This window comes from Triturus cristatus, chromosome 12 (assembly GCF_964204655.1).
Source record: "Triturus cristatus chromosome 12, aTriCri1.1, whole genome shotgun sequence".
NCBI classification, from domain to species: Eukaryota; Metazoa; Chordata; class Amphibia; order Caudata; family Salamandridae; genus Triturus; species Triturus cristatus.
In genome coordinates, this window is record NC_140595.1 from 207,577,384 (window position 1) to 207,595,369 (window position 17,986).

General features: G+C 42.8%; 1 protein-coding gene across 1 annotated transcript in view; it reads left to right on the top strand.

Annotated features, from left to right (window-relative positions):
- Positions 1-17,986, top strand: part of TSNAXIP1 (translin associated factor X interacting protein 1) — a 362,126-nt gene that overhangs the window by 172,969 nt on the left and 171,171 nt on the right. The window contains exon 5 of the mRNA XM_085637810.1: positions 9,572-9,665. Coding sequence (XP_085493936.1) covers positions 9,572-9,665 — 94 coding nt within the window. The remainder of the gene's footprint in view (positions 1-9,571; positions 9,666-17,986) is intronic.

The following is a 17,986-nucleotide window of genomic DNA, read 5'->3' on the forward strand; positions in this document are numbered from 1 at the left end:
TGCTACCTCAGTCAGCGCCGCTTCTCCACCTCGGGCTCCAGGTCTCAGGCTACTCGACGCCGGGCTCCAGGGAAACCAGTTTTCAGGTCAGGATCTTGCTGCTTTCTGTTTTTAAGGCCTGTTCCTGCTGTCCAGGTCCTTAGGATGAGTTTTTCTGGCTTCTTCCCACACAGGGCTACAGGCTGGGATCCATCAGTAGGGACAAGTATCAAGGGTGGGTTTATGGACCCCACTCCAGGCACAAGTTTCCACCCCTGCTGCTTCACTCCTTCCTCCTTCACTGTTGTGCTCCTCTCTCTTCACCAGTCAGGTGCCAACTGCCAGCTCCAACTGCCAACACTCTGTCTTAACCTCCCAACATTCTAAACCGCCTCCAACTGTCACAGAGTTCTGGAATGTTCTGGAAGGTGCTGGTAGGTTCCAGTGGATGCTGGTGATGTCACAGGTGGCCACCATTTTGTGCTTCAGGCCCTCAGACAGAAGTTTCAGGGGTAGCTAAAATGGCTCCCTGAATCTGTAGCAACACGAAAAAGTCTGGTGGTTCCCAAAAAGGAAAAATTCAAACAAAGTTTGAGGCAAAAGTGGGACAAAATAAATAATGATGAGGAGGGATCACCCAAAGGGCTGACAGGTCTAACAGTCTTTCAGTAAAGTTCATTCCAGCAGGAGACCCAAAATGAATGGAACAAACCTTCACTACATGGCAAATGGAAGAAACAGCACTCCACATCTTGAACTTTACACAACAATTTGAAGCATGGGGTATAAAACTACCTAAACATACTACATCATGTTACCCCTGATCCTTGATTTCAAAACCTCTTCATAATCCAAAGCGGTTGTCAAAACAAACTTCAGAAAATACTGCGGTGTATTTGGTGCTGCAACATGCCTAAGCAAGAAGATTAAATACATCAATAAGGAGCAACAACCAGAATTGGAATACAGACATTTGCTAAAGGCAATGGAGTTGGCTTCCAGTTACCCTAAATGCGCACAAGAGAGTTTGACCAGGGGGGCACTCAGCAAGTAAGTCTGATAGACACAATTTACATCACAATTTACATCTGCTCTCATGGAATATAGCAGGAGCAAAACAATTACTAGAAGATGGCATGCCACCCCTGAACTGGGATAAGTATGACATAATAGTCCTTCAATAGACATGGGCACTGGACCACTTACCCTCTCGGTGGCTTCATCCATTACAGTATCGGTGCAGAAAGAAACAAGTGATAAGACCATCCTAAAGCGGGATTATCAGTTTATGTGTTCACGGCTTTGAATCAAATCAAAACAGGTTAAAAGCCCTGACCCTGGACTGCAACTAATTCACTCACCGGAGTACCTACGAATCAAACCCATTTCTGATGATTAATGCATACGTTCACCCAAAAGTCAGGAAAAACAAGCATTGGCATAGCCAATAGGTCTCGCCTTTGGGACCTTATGCGTTTAGCCATGCAACAGTTGCATAACTAAATACTTATAAGGTCCCAAAAGCGAGACCTATTGGCTATGCCAAGCAGCCATGCGGCCGTGAAAGTGATCGCGATCAAACATCAAAGCGAAAGTGAAAGTAATCGCGGTAAAGCGCGGCGCGCGCCCGCGCACATGCACTGTAACTCTAGGCTGGCCTGGTAGCACTTTTTGGAGCCCTCTCAATAAGTCTCGCCAGACCAGCGCATGCGCTGGGTCAGGCGAGACCTAAAAAGGAACTCAGCTCCTAAATTATCACAACAATTTCCAGACATAAGACCCACGTACCCATCCTGGAATGTAATTCTGACAGGAGAGTTTAACTCTAACTTAATCTACACACCAGAGGAGTACAAAAAACTATCAACAGACAACATACACCGGAATGTGCAACTGCAGTACCAACTATTATCAACCCGCCCAGACCACACTGGCCAGTCGGTGGTAACAGCCCTAGAGTATCTGGGAATGAGAGTGATAAACGAATGAAGACACTTCCCCAAAGTTCACCCATCATGGAGCTAATGTTCAATTCTTATTAGACTTCACAGTTGTCTCACTATCATTATTGCCATTCTTATCACAGTTTCTCAATTGAATTTACCACCCTGAGCGATCACTCCCATCAACATATACATTTTAGTTTAAGCCCTCCAAAGCACAGAATCGCCCCAATGGTTGGGAGCGTAAATTTGATCAATTTAAAGAGATTGAAGTGGACAAATGATACACTTTAGGATCTGCCCAGCATAGTAAAGGGACTAGCAATGGCCAGATGGAATGAGAGAACCAACTTAATTGACAACTGGACAGAATTCCCAATAAATCTAACATCACTAATGCCAGGCGACCATTGGCATGTGTCAAGTAAGTCCGTAACATAACATCACATAAAACACAAGGACTGAAAAGAAAATTAATAAAAGCATTCAGGAAACTAAGCTCAACCAACACTGATCACATCAGATGGGAAAATGTACTTTGCCTGAGGATGGAATACAAAAAAAAGTTATGGGAAGAAAAAAGAAACGGGATCGAGATATTCTGTACAAAACTACAGTCCAGTGCAAAGCAAACCAACTCAATTACCTTCTAGGAAAAACTAAACTGCTTGAACAGGTCAGTGAATGTAATGAACTCAAATGTTCAGGAGCAACATTGGGCAGAAGCAGAGGTGTGTGCTGGCCCCACACCTCTTCAACATGTTCATGTTTGATCTGACATCATGGCTTGATCAGACCAACTCCCACCCACCACGCTTGGGTAAGCTAACCTTATCCCAGCTTTCATATGAAGACAACGTGGTACTAATGAGTCTAACCCAAGTTGGCCTCCGGAGGTCAAAAGCTGAAATGCATGAGGATGTCACCACTATTCAAAAATAACATATCAAAAACAAAAACCATGCTTATCAGCAACCGCCCAAGCCCTCTCCAGAAAATCTGGTTAGACGAAAAGCTTCTTGAAGAAGTAACTAGCTACAAGTATTTGGGAGCTTACATTGACAGCAGACTCAATCATTACTAACAGCGCCGAGACACCCATGGGTATTTGTGCGCTTTATAAATTGCATAAATAAATAAACAGAAGAACTACATGTCAAAAAGAGCCAATGCACTAGCATTCGCTTTCAGCAGATTGAGCAAAAAATTGGAGGGTCCATCTGTTATCTGTAATAGCTGCAAAAACGCTTCCAACGATAGCCTACACTACCACCGTCCTTCACGGAAAAGACTCTGCACTTCTGAAAAAGCTACAGGCCACAATATATAAGCTTGTTTTTCGACTGTCGTAGAACGTGTCACTAGCGCTGGGGCGCTTCGAATTTGGGCTAATAAATGAAACAGTAGGAAAAATTTACACCACAATAAATAAAATGTTGGTACAATATAAAACACAATTCTGAATATTCCCCACTTAACAAATCTCTGTGGTCAGAATTTGTAAATGACAAAAAATCTACACATAATCAATAACTCTCTAAGGCTTTAGTATCCACTAGCACAGTCGAGCTGTGGAATAACAACTTATCTTTTACAACTTTTAAACCCATTCTAAATAAAGCCGCAAAATTTCAATCCCTGTTGTTAGATAAAAACACTTTTGGCTACAGATCACACGCCTGGATGGTGATGAAAAATTACAAGAACTTAAAACTGGTACCAAACCAAGTCTTACATTCCCAGCATACCTAAAGAAACATTTAATGGCACATTTTTGGCCAACTACCATCAACAGCGTACCCACCCAGCCGGAAGCAAAATGAATCCACTGTATGCAGACTCTGTGGCAGTAAAAAAAGAGAATTTTATTCACCTAATTTGTATATGCCCCTTTTTACACACAGCACACTTCACTTTATTAAAAAAGATTTATAACCAGAGGAATCAAGACATGCAGAGCAGCTATTACACAAGGTCTTGACCCGTCAGACCCTCAATTGAACTAGAAACTGCTAAAATACCTCAAGTTTCATGAACAGGCTCTTAAAATCACAGTCCAGCAAGAACGAGGATTTTTATTATAAATGAAAGAATTTTATCTGTTAAAACTTACGAGGGTACTACGCGATTTTTTATATAGAGACTGATTGATTTCGCTTACGTCATGAGTAGCTACAACTCAAATAACGTATTTCATGAATCTTTAAATGTAACATTGTTACAGTTTTAATTACCTAAACAATAAAGCTATTTACTACTACTGTTTTGGGGACAGTGCAGTTTGGGGCATATCCTTCCGAATGGCAAGTACACAATATTCATGGCTTTGGTACCGATGTTTCAGCCAGTATCCTGGGTTTCGGTGAGACTGACTCTGAGGATGATGGACCTCTTGGCCTCTTGCATCCTGCTTGTGACATATGGCCACTGGCATATGCGGGCTCTGCAGTGGGACCTGAAGTTGCATTGGACCCAGCATCAGGGGAATGAGATAATATGTGTCCTCCTGTTTCCAGCCCCGTAGTATTGAAACAATTAAAGTGTGGCCTGAGTTTCGATTCAATATGCACACGAGTGTGTGTATTATAGATCAATACAACTTTAAACAAATAGAAAGCCTAATAAATAATTCCAAAATCTGAAAGTGCTTTAGGCAGGAGGGCCCCATTAGAGGCACCCTCTGTCATGGATCATCCTGAAATGACCCATTAAGCCACACTCAGGGAGTAAGCTCCTGTTCCCCCACCACAAGGCCGGCCCTCGCAGGTGCTCAAATTAAATGGCTTGTATGTCAGGACGTATGGAATCATATACCTATACACCATAAATTTGGCCACTTCTAGATGGCTTTCCTCCACATCTGAGAGTCCACAATTCCTAAGCAGTGGTGGCTAGGAGGAAGAAAAGTGAGCAGCATGCAGCTCCTCCATCCCAAAGAGTCAGGCACAGCCTGAGCATGCCAGTGATGAGGGTTCACCATAAGACTGCTATAAATAAAGAGGTGAGTGCAGGGGCAAAGGCACTTTCACCAGCGAGTGAGAGAGCACCCTATTTTCAGTCAGGCCACGAGTGAGAGTTCAATCACAGGAAGTAGCAGGTCTATTAGGTAGTCTGACAATGAAAATCTATTGAAAGACTTAGACGCCAAGTAACACTCGAATAATCGCTCCTCTCGTCGTCCCTCCATTCTTGTCTTTATCTAGGGTTTTCGTGGATTTTGTTGGGCACCTCTTCCCCTCTCCTTCTTGGAGGGGGGGTTGCAGCATGGAGTCTCCAGGCTCCTTCCTCTGTATGTCAAGTTGGCCTGCGGCCTGTTGTGTATCCATGAAGTGATAATTGTTCTCTTGTGTGTGAAGGCCAGTTCGAAGAGATAAGTCCATCAATACTTAATGTTCTCTTTCAGAGTTGATTTATGATGGGTCTGAAAAGTTGCTGTTGTGCCGGCATGGAGGTGACAATATCTTGGTCCAGCGAGCAGGAGTTCTCCTTATAATAAATGGTCTCCAGCATTTTAGAGGCTATAAGGATTAACTTTTTTAATTAAAAGCTACTCAGTTTGACCAAGACATCTCGTGGTAGAAAACATTCCCCTAGGCGAGGGTGCCTCTTTTAGTGAGCGAGTTCAATGGAGATCTCTTGATTCAGGTCAGCAAGTGTCTGCTGGAAGAGGCCCATGTGGAATTCATGTAAGTCTGTAATTTCTAAACCTGGCCTCGGACCCTCAGATTCTCACACTATGATCTATTTTCCAAGTCTTCGCAGTTCAGCTTGTTCCAGTTGTAGTTTAATAGGAAACATTTTTTCTTGGAATGCTTCATCTTCTTCCTGCAGGGCCTCTCCTTTTACTTTCGGATTCAGCACTCTGGTGCCAGTAGAATCCAAATCTTGCTTAAGGGCTGCCATCTTGCGTGCAAGATCAGCCTTCAAGTCCTCAACATTCAGCCTTTGAAAGCCTGAAGGGATGCCACCAGGTCTCAGAGCTCGATGATAACTTGGACATCGTTGGCGGGTTAGCCATAGATGCTCTCTGGATAAAACTAGACACCTTCTTCTGAAGGTGCTTTTTAGGCAACATGTGCTAAGGAACACAGCCACATGGCAGGTGATGCTTCCACACTTGTGGTCAGCAAAACCAAGCCTCCCACTCCTGGCTCCCGAGAGACCTTGCAGATCATTGGCATATGAAAGTTTTGAGGAGGGGTATCCAGTGGCATAGATCTCAAAAAACGGCTGTGAGATCATTCCCTTACATGCAAAGGCGTTCTTCTAGCATGTGTAGTTCGCACGAGGCATCGCATTATAGAACTTCATGCCAAACCAGGATATGTGTCTCTATAAAAGGGCACTGTGTCAGAGTGGCACAGTCTGCTCAATGGAGAACTGCCCATAGTAGCTAAATAGAACAAAGTAGGGCAGGGTGGGTCATCGTCAGTCCCAGCTTTGGGTTCCCCCTTACCGGCATCTTCTCCTGGGAGTTGTGGGCACCGGAGGGCATTGCTGCCTTTGTCAGGGCGACTCCTTCCTTCTCTCTAACCATAGAGCAGGACCCTAGGCAACAAGGTCACCACTCTGCTCTCTCTGGAGCATCAGTGCCTCACTCGAAGGGAGGAACCACCATATTATCGCCCACCTCCACTCTCTGCGTCAGATCGCTGGTAACTTCAGGGCCCAGCTTCTCCATCCTCAGCCTGCTTGCCGCCTCTCTCCACTCACACCCCTCAACCACTGATTCCTGTAGCAGAGGGATGGTTGGTAAATGCAGGATTGTAAACACAGGCTCGCAACACAAAGTACATTCAGTAGCAGCAACAATTGATTGTTCAGCCAAAAAAACTTACTTTTATGAACAAAGGTGTATAGGAACACAAAGTGAAATACAGCATACACAAACAATAAACAGAGCCCCCCCTGTGGTCAGGGTTCTAGTGTTCTCTAGGCAGGTGCCTCAGTCCCACTACCCTCTAGATAGCAGTAGTGGTTATTACCCCTTCACTTTAGGCAACATCCATGTTAAGCCTTACTAATAGCCGAGTCTCAGGAATCCCGCTCAGACTCTTCCTAAAGTCAAAATGTATTATAGCGCCCAAAGAGCTATGTGGCAGAACAAGTTCCCCTGAGTACTTCCAGCCCTATGGTCAATCCGACCTGCTCCTGCAGGATTTGGGCTACTGGGGTCTCTAGAAGCGTTTCACTCTCAGACGTCGCGGAGGGCTGCAGTGACGGGATGGTGAGTAGAACCATCGCTCTTCAGGGGTAGGGGCTGGGCATTCTTGACGCTTCTTCTGGTGACACAAAAGTTCCTCTGACCTTTCCCATAGGTGGTGGGAGATGCTCGCTCGGGTTCCGATCCTCAGTTGGGGCTCAGGCAAGCACAGGTCATCATGGCATCCACTACGCTTGATAGCAGCGGAACCAGGCAACATTCCTTGTTTTTCATGGGGCCCTGCTCTGGTATATGGGGTCTCTGACTGAAATCTGCACATGTGTAACAACCCGATGGGTGCAGCCGCTGTCTCCTCACACCTCGCTACGGGGATCCACTTGCTAGGATCCATCCACTGTACCTCTCTCCCTCCAAGCGCTCTCCTCTTCGTCACAAGGCAGATAGTTATGGAAAGCAGGCAGGCCCTGGTTCCCTCCACTGTACCTCTCTCCCTCCAAGCGCTCTCCTCTTCCTCACAAGGCAGATAGTTTTGGAAAGTAGGCAGACCCTGGTTCTCCAGGGACAGGTGGTCTTGGTTTTCGGTGGGTGGTGGTCCCTCACCCAGCAGGGAGACTGGCAGAACGTAGCCCCCAGTCCTGGTCACAGGCACAGGTTTTCCAGAACTAGTACTACTTCTCAACACACAGCCTGACTGGCTCCTTGACAGTTGACAATTTTGGGGGCTTTGGGCTTCCCTTCTTATAGTCCACTTCCAGACCAAAATGCAATTTAGTGTCTGAGTCTTTAAAGTTTGTGATGGGGTCTGCTTCCTTTTGAAGTGCCCACTCCTCTGCCCTGCCCTTCCCCCAGAAAGCACTCTGTCACACAGGAGCGACTTCATATCTGATGGAGCCACAACACGGGCCATGGGAGTGATAAATGTTCACACCTGGATGTCAGCCACAGTGATAAGTGCATCAAAAGGTTCCACAGTGCCCCAGCCCTATTCTTAAAGAATCTCTTATCAGACCCATATCCTTCCTAAGATGTGCCCAGGCCCCATTCCAGGGACCTCTTACTGAATGAAAGCGCACCCTTGAAGTGCAATGAAAAACCTGGCTCTCCTTCCCCCAGTGAGTCCCACCCAGCTCTCAGGAGTGCAGCAATCCACAAATCTGTCTGTGGGGATTCCTCTACCTTCACATGGTTCTTCAGTCAGTGCTTGGTCTCCCAAACTGGAACCCAGAGCCTACTATGTATTGGATCATTCACAAGCACACAAACACTCAATACTCAAGTGCAACCACATGTGTGCTGCACAGCACTGCATACTAACTTAATGTAGGCAAAGGGTGAGTTAAGCTAAGCACACAACAGCAGAACTTTACGTGAGTCAACCCGTAGGCCTCACTCCAGTGACACAGATAAAAATGCCTGCACATGGTATGCTGCCACTACTGCCCTTCTGCTACTTAATTCCTGGCAAAGGCAGTAGCCTTTCACCATTATGAGGGTCCCGGTCCAACAAGACCGCAATCCGTAAAGCAGGCCTGTATCAGTGCACCCACGCATGATCCGTGTTTGCCTGTGACAACAAAAACCAGCACCAGGGATCCAGATACCATTGCAGCTGGGCACTCAAGGCAGGGGTGCAAGTCCATCACCATCTGAGGGATGTTTCTATCCTGTGGTGCACAACAGCTGCAGGTTGCTACCTGGTGAGAGTCAAGGCTGCTGCCGCTGTTTCATAGCATCATGCATCCCAGTCAATTCTCTTTAAGTGACTGAGTCAAGAGCACTGGACTGCACCACTTGTGAGACATAGACATGATACTTACTAGGCCACTCACCAGTGCCTTTTGTCATATGGTGCACTGCGGCATTACTCCACTCCTGCATTAAGTGATGGGTGGTCCTTGCATGCAAACCTCCACCCCCATGTTTCCTGCAGGGTAATGTAAATGGGCCTACAAATGGATATATCATTCTCTGCACTGTCAGTAATAGTTTGTTGTACCATATGTAACTATGTTCATTCGGACTGAAAATACATGTTTCAGCCTATAGATGTGTTTTTCCATTCAGATTTTGAGGGACTCTACATCTCTGCATGGCTCATGGATCTACCAAGGGCATACCCAATCTACCCCATCTCATTAGGTTTCGAATAGTTAGTATAGTTCTTTTGAAATGTAGGTTCATTATTTATTAAAAGTTATTTTGGGACAGTTTAAGAAAAAGACTTGTCACCATTTGCATGCAGGCCTTATGTGATAAGTTGACTGCATACATGATGTGTTGTGTTTGCACTGGGAATAAAAGGCAAATGAGAGTTAATTTGCACGGTGCATATATAATGCAGGACCTGGTTAGCAGAAGACCAGGCTTTACGTGCTCGGGTCACAACTTTAACCATGTGTAAATTCGCCCCAGCAAACTGAATACATGTTGTCATCCTCTGCAAAAACATGAAGGATGCCCCTGATAACTTTTTTTTTCGATTTAGCCCTACAGAGAGGTATTTGAGTATTTCATCGAGGACTTCAAGACCTACAAACCTCTTCTGTCAGCCATAAAGAATGAGTACGAGTTGACATTAGGTAAGAATTTATGTTCCTGTATTTCTTACCATTCTTTACTCTTCTAGTCTTGTTTGTTTATCAGCTGCATAGTTAGAAGAGAGGGATTTTCAACACAATTCACTCTGGAACGATTAACTGAAAATGTGACTCCTTCACAGTATTCTTGACTTCTCACCTTTCCGAGCCATGCCAGGTTTGCTTACCTAACAGTGGAATTCTGTATACCCTAAATTACCAGTCTTCATCAGAGTGTGCCAGAGAAGGTATGCAGACTTTATGCTGAATTGTGGGGGGGTTGCATGATAATGATTGATTAGAAGCACGTATTTTTCCACCTTGCAAGTGCTGATCGGTGGCTATGGGCCTTTGATTTTTGGGACACTTCTCCGCGACATCTCATATTGAATTCCTGGGACAAAAACAGTCAAATATTGGGGAAGCATTAATGCACGATAAATTGAAAGTGCTGAAAGAAGCAGAAAAGGAATTAAGAATTTACAACACATTACATCAGTCATTGGCCAAGATTTATTTTGTGTTAGTTGGGCACATGCTAAGTGGTGCTATGTAGTATGAAGACTTTTGCACTGAATGACTTTATATATTATTGTCGGTTTTAAGCTGTGTGACATATAGAGTTGACATACCAGGATCGGAACGGCATGCATCCTTTTAATACAAATCTTTCAAATTTGTTATTGATCGTTGACAAAAATCACTTTATCTGAGGAAATTGACAGTAATCCCAACATGTTGGTTCAGGAGGGGTCCTCCTTTTACATTTACTGGTCTACTTATTTTGTAAATACCCTTTTCATGAAATCTGGAGAACCAGGTCTCCAAACGTATTAGCATCTAGATTTCTTCCTTAAGAAGACAAAGATTGTTTTATAAGAGAACCTGGACAATCCTAGAGGGAACTATTTGTAAGAGATAAGGATTTTTTTTTTCCCATTCACTGTCATTATCCGAACAGCCCACTCATAAACTCTGGTTCAAGGGCTAATGGGAAATCGAATGATAAATTAAATCTTTGCTGTGGCATAAGACTTCAAGATGTAACCAGGTCTTCGCTACATAGTTTTAGTAAGTAATGTTGTATGTATTTTGATTGATTCCATTAACAGAGATCAGTCGTACAGACTCTGTTTAATGACGTTCCCTCCATCAGACCCACTCTCCCTGTTTAAGTACAGGGATCTACCTGTGAAGAAGGACTGTTTATGAACATACATATGCCTTGTGAAGAACATTGCTGTCAATTCCAATTGGAAACATGTCAACAGGTGATCATCCTGACTCTAACGTGTCTGACATTTTTATGGTCTTGCTACAGACAGCTTTCTGACCAGCAATTTATCATGTACTTAAAGTGGGCATTTGCACAGCCCCTAACTCATGACTGGATGGATTTCTTGTCTATTTCAAATCTCTGCTCCTGATTTGGATTTGACGGCTTCCCTCTCTGATGTTGTCCACACCTAGAGAATTTAGTTTTCACTGATTTTTGATTGGTTGAATAGTTCCCCGATATCCATTGATGAAATCTGGCAACTATTTTTCATTTTACATATTTCTATATCATTTCTGTTACTTGAGCTTTGACATGCATGAAAGTTCATGCCCTCCTCCTTACAGTCTCTCTTGCTCTCGCTCTCCTCTCCCGCATCCCCAGTTATGCTTAGTATTTCACTCTCACGGATACCTACTCGCTCTTTTTCACTCTGTTGTATCTCACTGCAGCGAACCTGCCATCTTGGAAGTATACAAAATAACATTCCAAGGTGTTACCTGCTGCGGTTGGCTTTGCCAATGCTTGCAGCACAATTCTACAAATACTGGGAAAGCCAATAGCAACCGACAGCCAACATGGAATGTTATTTGGTATTCTTCCAAAATTACCCATTGGACATAGTTTGGCAGCATGTATTGGCTCGAGTGTCTGTGCTCTGCAGCTGAGCTGAACATGTTGCTTTAAAGTTTGTGGCCCTTTTTTCCTAGTCGGCATGCTGGCCACTTTTAAATCCTACCTAAAGGTTGCATCTTTTTTTTTTTAGCCTTCGCCAACCTTATTGTGCTTTATTCATTCGCTTGATCACTTATCCACATTCCCTCATTTGTAGAACTCTTGTTAAAGCTGAGCCGCTTGCTTTCTCTGTGCAACCCTCTCAGAGAAGTAGTGTCACATTTTCAGTGGTGTGGCGTTGCGCCCAGAAGTATTCCTGACCACTAAATCTGATGTGTGAGTGCACTGTATCTGGTAAGATGAAACTGACAAGTCTGGACCAGCTCCATCCTTCAGCTAACAAAACTTTTGGGCCTTCCGTTGACCTTGTCCAACCAGTACTAGTACTTTTGAGGTCCCTTTTACTACTGCTTTCAAACGAGTAGCCAACACCTCACAATTTGATCCTTTGAAAGACTTAAGAGGAGGAAACACCTAATTTAACTGATTGGCTGAAAGCTCTCACATAGTTTTAGTGTATGTTAGACAACACGTAGCATGTGGCAATATTGAAGGAGTTTCCCTCGCCACCCCAACAACTATGTGTGCACATTCTTGCACACTGGATCCCATCAAGTTCTGTGAAGTTGATCATAACGATCTACTGCTTCTGTCAGACTGCAATTACCACTTACGTAATTTCACCCATCCATGCTAGTCACTCATCAAGTTCAGCATATCAATATAAATGTGAGTTAATTTGTCATGGTTCTTGTCAATATGAAGACTAGAAAGGGGAAATAAATGGAGACCCAGGCATGGACTTTTCATGCTAAGTCACAACTCATACGGTGGCATTTCCCATTTATACAGTACTAGCGCCCAAAAGGGTACCGAAGCTCTTTCAAAATATGGATTGTGAAGGGAATTTAGAGACACCAGGTGATTACAGCTAGAGCGCATGGACTTAAAAAGCGATCCAAAGTCCTTTTCTTTTCTAGACTGTGAAGGGAATTCCGAACATGCAGGTGATTATAGCTACAGTGTTCTAAATCAAAAGGAGACCAAAGCTCTTTTCAAATCTAGATTGAGAAGGGAACTGAGAACAAGCCAGTTGATCATAGCAAGAGGTTTTTCCAATTTGTGAATTTCAGAAGGAGTTTGATTCCATAATCTGAGAGCATTAAGTCAAATAAGAAGTGATCAGCTTGATTCATATGTATCATGCTTACAGATATACACCATATCGTAATGTCATCCTTTTGTTCAGTGTTGGATTCACCCACACTTATCACATTTGAGAAAAATGAGAGGTTAGAGTAAAATGGAGCTAATTTAAAGATCAAAATGAAAGTGGGAGTAGCAGACTTTCAGTTTCGCCTCACCAAGATGTAGACTCACACTTGCTGTGTGAGAAGCTCCCATGGCTGTCAGTTTCCCATTGTACGTATACAACCTATGGAAAAACAAAATTCCTACTCGTCACAAGGACTAGAATCGAGTGCTCGACAACCCTTTTTTTTACCAGCTCTTGACTATCTCTAACTTGGTACAAATGGGAGAGAAAGTCTGTTTTCAACTTGGCTCTCGGGATGTTGGCTATGTTTCCAGGTGTATCAAAACAGTCAACCAGTCCCAACTTCCCCAATTGATCTTGTATATGGGTAATCCAAGGGATTTTTCTCACACAGTCCAACTTCAGACAATCCGAGATTGTAGCGCGGTTGAGAACTGTTACCTCTTTTACCCAAATATTGTACCATAGCATCAAGGGTGCTAATTTTATGCGAAAGAACAATGGGGTTACACCCAATTCATTATGACAAATAGTAGCAGCGGTGCTTTTAGGGTCTGTCAGCACTCGTTTCAAAAACATGTTCTCAGCCCTCTGTAGGCCCCAGGTATTTGAACAACCCCAAACTCCACCACCATACAAAGTAACAGCGCATGTACGTGCTTTATAGATATCTATAATAGCTTTTATGGGCCGAGAACCTAATGTTTTGGTGAATCTAAAAATGGCCTCAACATTTTGATTAAAACCTCCAATCCTTGTATCAACTAAATTCGACCAGGAGTTTTTCTGATTAAAAAGTATGCCTAAATAAGAAAAATTTGGCACATGAAGCAATTTTTCATTATTTATGTGGAATGATTGTATTTTCGGGGAAGATTTGCCCACCACCATAACATGCAATTTTGAAACATTTGTTTTTAGTCCAAGATCACTCATAAAATTGTTAAAACTAGTTAAAAGCCTTTGCAGCCCCACCCCGGTTCTGGACATTAGAACACAATCATCTGCGTATAGTAACGCTGGTAGGGACCTCCAGCCTATCAGGGGTGCGTCTACATTCCAATTCTTATGTGACTTTCTAAGTCTTTTATATATAAACAAAATTAAAAAGGAGCAAGAACGCATTCCTGGCGGACCCCGCGATCCACCTTTATCGGAGAGGTGAGTTTACCGCCTACTCCATATCACACTCTCCCAGTTACTCCCTGGTGCATTGCTGCTAGAAAATGAACAATAGGTGGATCAATGCCCATGGACAGCATTATCTCCCAAAGCCTCCCCCTCTGCACCCAGTCAAAGGCGGAGGTCAGATCCATGAACCCAAGATATAAAGATCCGGACTTGGCCGAAGTGTATTTGCCATTGATCAGGTGCAGGTTAAGGTACTGATCTACCGTGCCCAGGCCTTTCCTGAAGCCGAATTGAACATCGGAAAATTTCCCATTTTCTGTTATCCAGGTCTCCAGCCTCTCTAGTATTACTAGACCCATGATCTTACAGGAGCAAACAATTAGAGATATTGGTCGGTAACATTTAGGATCTGACCTGTTTCCTTTTTTATATATGGGAACTATTATGACCGATCTCCAGGAATCCGGAGGACCCTGGGCCGCGTAACACCTCAAAATGTTAGTTAGCAGCGGGAGCCACAAGGGGAGATTAGCTAAAAACAAATCCGCGGGCATACCATCTGGCCTAGAGGCCTTGTTCTTCATGGTCTGGGATAATGCCCTATTCACCTCATCTAAGGACGGGGGTTCCAAAGTATGTGCCCCATATTGATAGTTGGTACAGGAGTGGGGATCATCACCAACTCTATAAAGGCCAGTGAAGTGATCTACCCAAGTCTCTGGCATGATTGACACGTCAATGTTACCATTTTTAGTGCCACTAAAGTACTCTTGATTTACAGTTTGCCAGAAGAGTCTAGAGTCTTTACTCAAGAATGCTACATGGAATTGACCCCAAGCTTCTTGCCTGATTTCCAACTTATGTTTCTCCTGGTCGTGCTTATAATCCAGACGTGTCTGTCTCACCTCCATTATATTACGTGGTTTAGATTTTAAGGTCTTAATTAATTTGTTGTGGAGCTGTGAACATTCTCTATTAAACCACATTTTGTTACTCCGTGGTCTATCATTGTGGTTCTTGGTTAAAAGCACCTTAGTTGTCTCGGTTATCGCCATGAAAGATTTAATCATAACTTGTGGATTTATATTATCTTCCAAGCAATCCAGAACTTGCCTTAAATAGTTTTTTATAATCTGCTCCAGGATAGAGTATACCACTTGCGTAATAACCCCTTGTTTTTAGCATAAGTAAGTCAAGGGGGATATTCTGGCAGACATGGTGGTATCATCAGAAGGGACCACCAATTCTAAAGACAAAGGGTAATGATCACTAAAATGAATTTTAAGTATCTTAAAAATCATATAGTATGAATTAAAATAATCAGATAGGGTGATAAAATCGATCAAAGTGCCTTGGCCTCTCCCAACATATGTTACTAGGTCAGAACTTGACATTTCCATAAAATCCAGAGAGAATTTCAATAAAAAAGAATAAAAAATGTTCCCACAAGGATTATGATCAAAATGGCAACCTCCCTCAATATCCCCCGCTAACCGATGGCATACGGAGTGTCTGGAGGGGGGACACAATTTGCAGTTAAAATCCCCTCCCCAAAGCACTACAAAGTCTGTTTTTATCTGCTCTATGTGTTTCATTAATGCAGTTTCCAGTTCTTGGGCAATGGTGATATTTGTGTTATTAAAATTGTTATGATAAAAGTTAACAACCACCAAAATCAAACTTTTCCTAAATACTATATTAATAATCTGGAAGTGTGGAGATTCCAGCTGCATCTTCCCCACTCTACCATTTAATGTTGTTGAAACCAGAGTTAGTAATCCTCCTTTATCATGACCACCTAGTAAGGCTCGAGCTGGTGTATGAATAGAATGAAACAATTTATATAAACTATATCTTACATCCACGTTTCTTGTTGGGAAATATAACATACTATGCTATATTTCCCAACAAAAGCTGCCAATTCTTTAATTTCTAATTTGTTATGCAGACATGCAATATTCCATAAGAGATAGCCATGTGTGCTTGCTTCAGTCTGACTAGTGTGCTCGCTCTCTGAGCAAGTGGCTGAAGCACAACCCTCTTCTATCACCTTTTCAATTTGTACCTGGGAATCCGACTCACCAGAAAGTAGTACAACAGGCAGTACTGAGGGGAACTCTGATGTGGCAGAGGAAATGGGACTGATTATCTCAGACGTTTTAGGGTGAGTTAGATTTAGTGAACCTCCCAAGTCAACTGGAGAAAGTACTCCTGGGGATTTAATATTAAAAGTTAATGAAGGGATCGCTATTTGATCATAATTAGGCTGTTCGGTTTTAGGTTTAAACCTATAATAACTGATAAAACACTACTGAAAGAGAAATAGCCCTCACCAGTTAAAACATATAAACACTGAAAAAACACCTGCACAATCACAAACTAAATGCCATTCAAAGAAAGAAAAAGGATAGTGAAACAATCAATTTTTTCTTCCTGAAGGGGCCAAAACAATGTAACTTTGTTATACAAGCTAGCAGCAAGAAAGACTGGGCTTACATTATTCTGCTTGAGTTTTGTTGTTTAGAGATGCCACTAAAATATTGTTTCTTCCTTTAGCTTTTTTCAGTTTTGTGGTCTTTGGTCTAAAGCTACAGGGTTTAGAAGCATGGTTTAGGTCTTGTTTAATTATTTTATAAACTGTAGAGAATCAGGAAATATCAAAATCATATTTGATGTTTTGGCTTTGTTTGATCCTTTCACTGATAGGTAAAATGTCTGGGAATCTTTCCCAATACATGTCATCACATTTACCCACAGAGGATGGGTAAAAACTCTTGATACATCAGCCCCCAGTTTCTAGTGAGTCAGTATTGATAGTAGGTAAATTGCCAACACCTCAAGCTTTAAACATTCAATGCAAGGTATAGTGACAAATATATGTGAAAAGAGTGCTATCACAAAGCACCTGGAATAGTGGTGAAAACATAACACCAGACTTTTAGAAAACATGGAACGCAGTGTCACTTGGAATGCTCTACAAAAAGGTTCTTTCCAAGTTCAACAAAGATTGGAGTGATATTGTTTGTATTTGCAGTGATTCAGCTATGTATATGAAAATGTTGTGTGATGACCGTCAAAATCGATACCTGAGCTGAAACTCTTCCCTGTAAGAGATCCTTGTCACTTGTTAGATCGTATGCTGCAAGTATCTTTACAATCTTCAGAGTTAATGAAGAATGCTATTGACTTTTTAGTCCATTCTGGCGCACTGTTTTGATATCGGGAACTAAAATGCAAATATTTCTCATTCCGTGCTTTGTGTGGCATCAAAGAAAGAGCCATTCAAACTGTGTCACTTAGATGATGGTTCTCAGTCCAAGGGGCGATGAATGCTATATTATCTATGTGGCGAACGTTTACAGAATTTTTGCTGAGTGATGATGGCAAAGGCAAGAGATGTGAGGATCTTTGGACGCATATTGATAGTGATGTGAAAAAAAGTACACTCTACTGCATTCTTAGATTTTTACAGGAAAACATAACTGCTGTAGTGGACATAATAAAAAAACTAGAGTCTGAAAACACCCTTGTCTGCCAAGTCATCAGCATAATTGGTGTAGATGTGAAACATCTCCTTCAGAGTAGGCTGGGCAACACCTTTAGTGACTCTGGCACAGCAACATGTTAGAGTGCCTGCCACTTGGTAAGCAAAGCAATGTTGTAGAGCAATTCAGGAACTTTTATTTTACAATGTATGAGAAATGGCTTGCAATGATGCATAGAAATGTCCCTTCACCAACCATGGCATTTGAAGTCAACGAAACCTCACTGTGGTACAAGTTCCAGATCCTTTCCGTAAAGGGGAATTTTCTCCGTAGTTTCAAAAGTGCTGCTTCATTTTTTACCACTTCAATAACTCTGAGGGCATAAGGTCCCAGTACAATGCAAATGTTGCAGAACCTGCCCTGAGAATCGTAATCTTCAAGTGCACCAGTATTGGCATGGAAAGGTATGTCAATGGCCAGA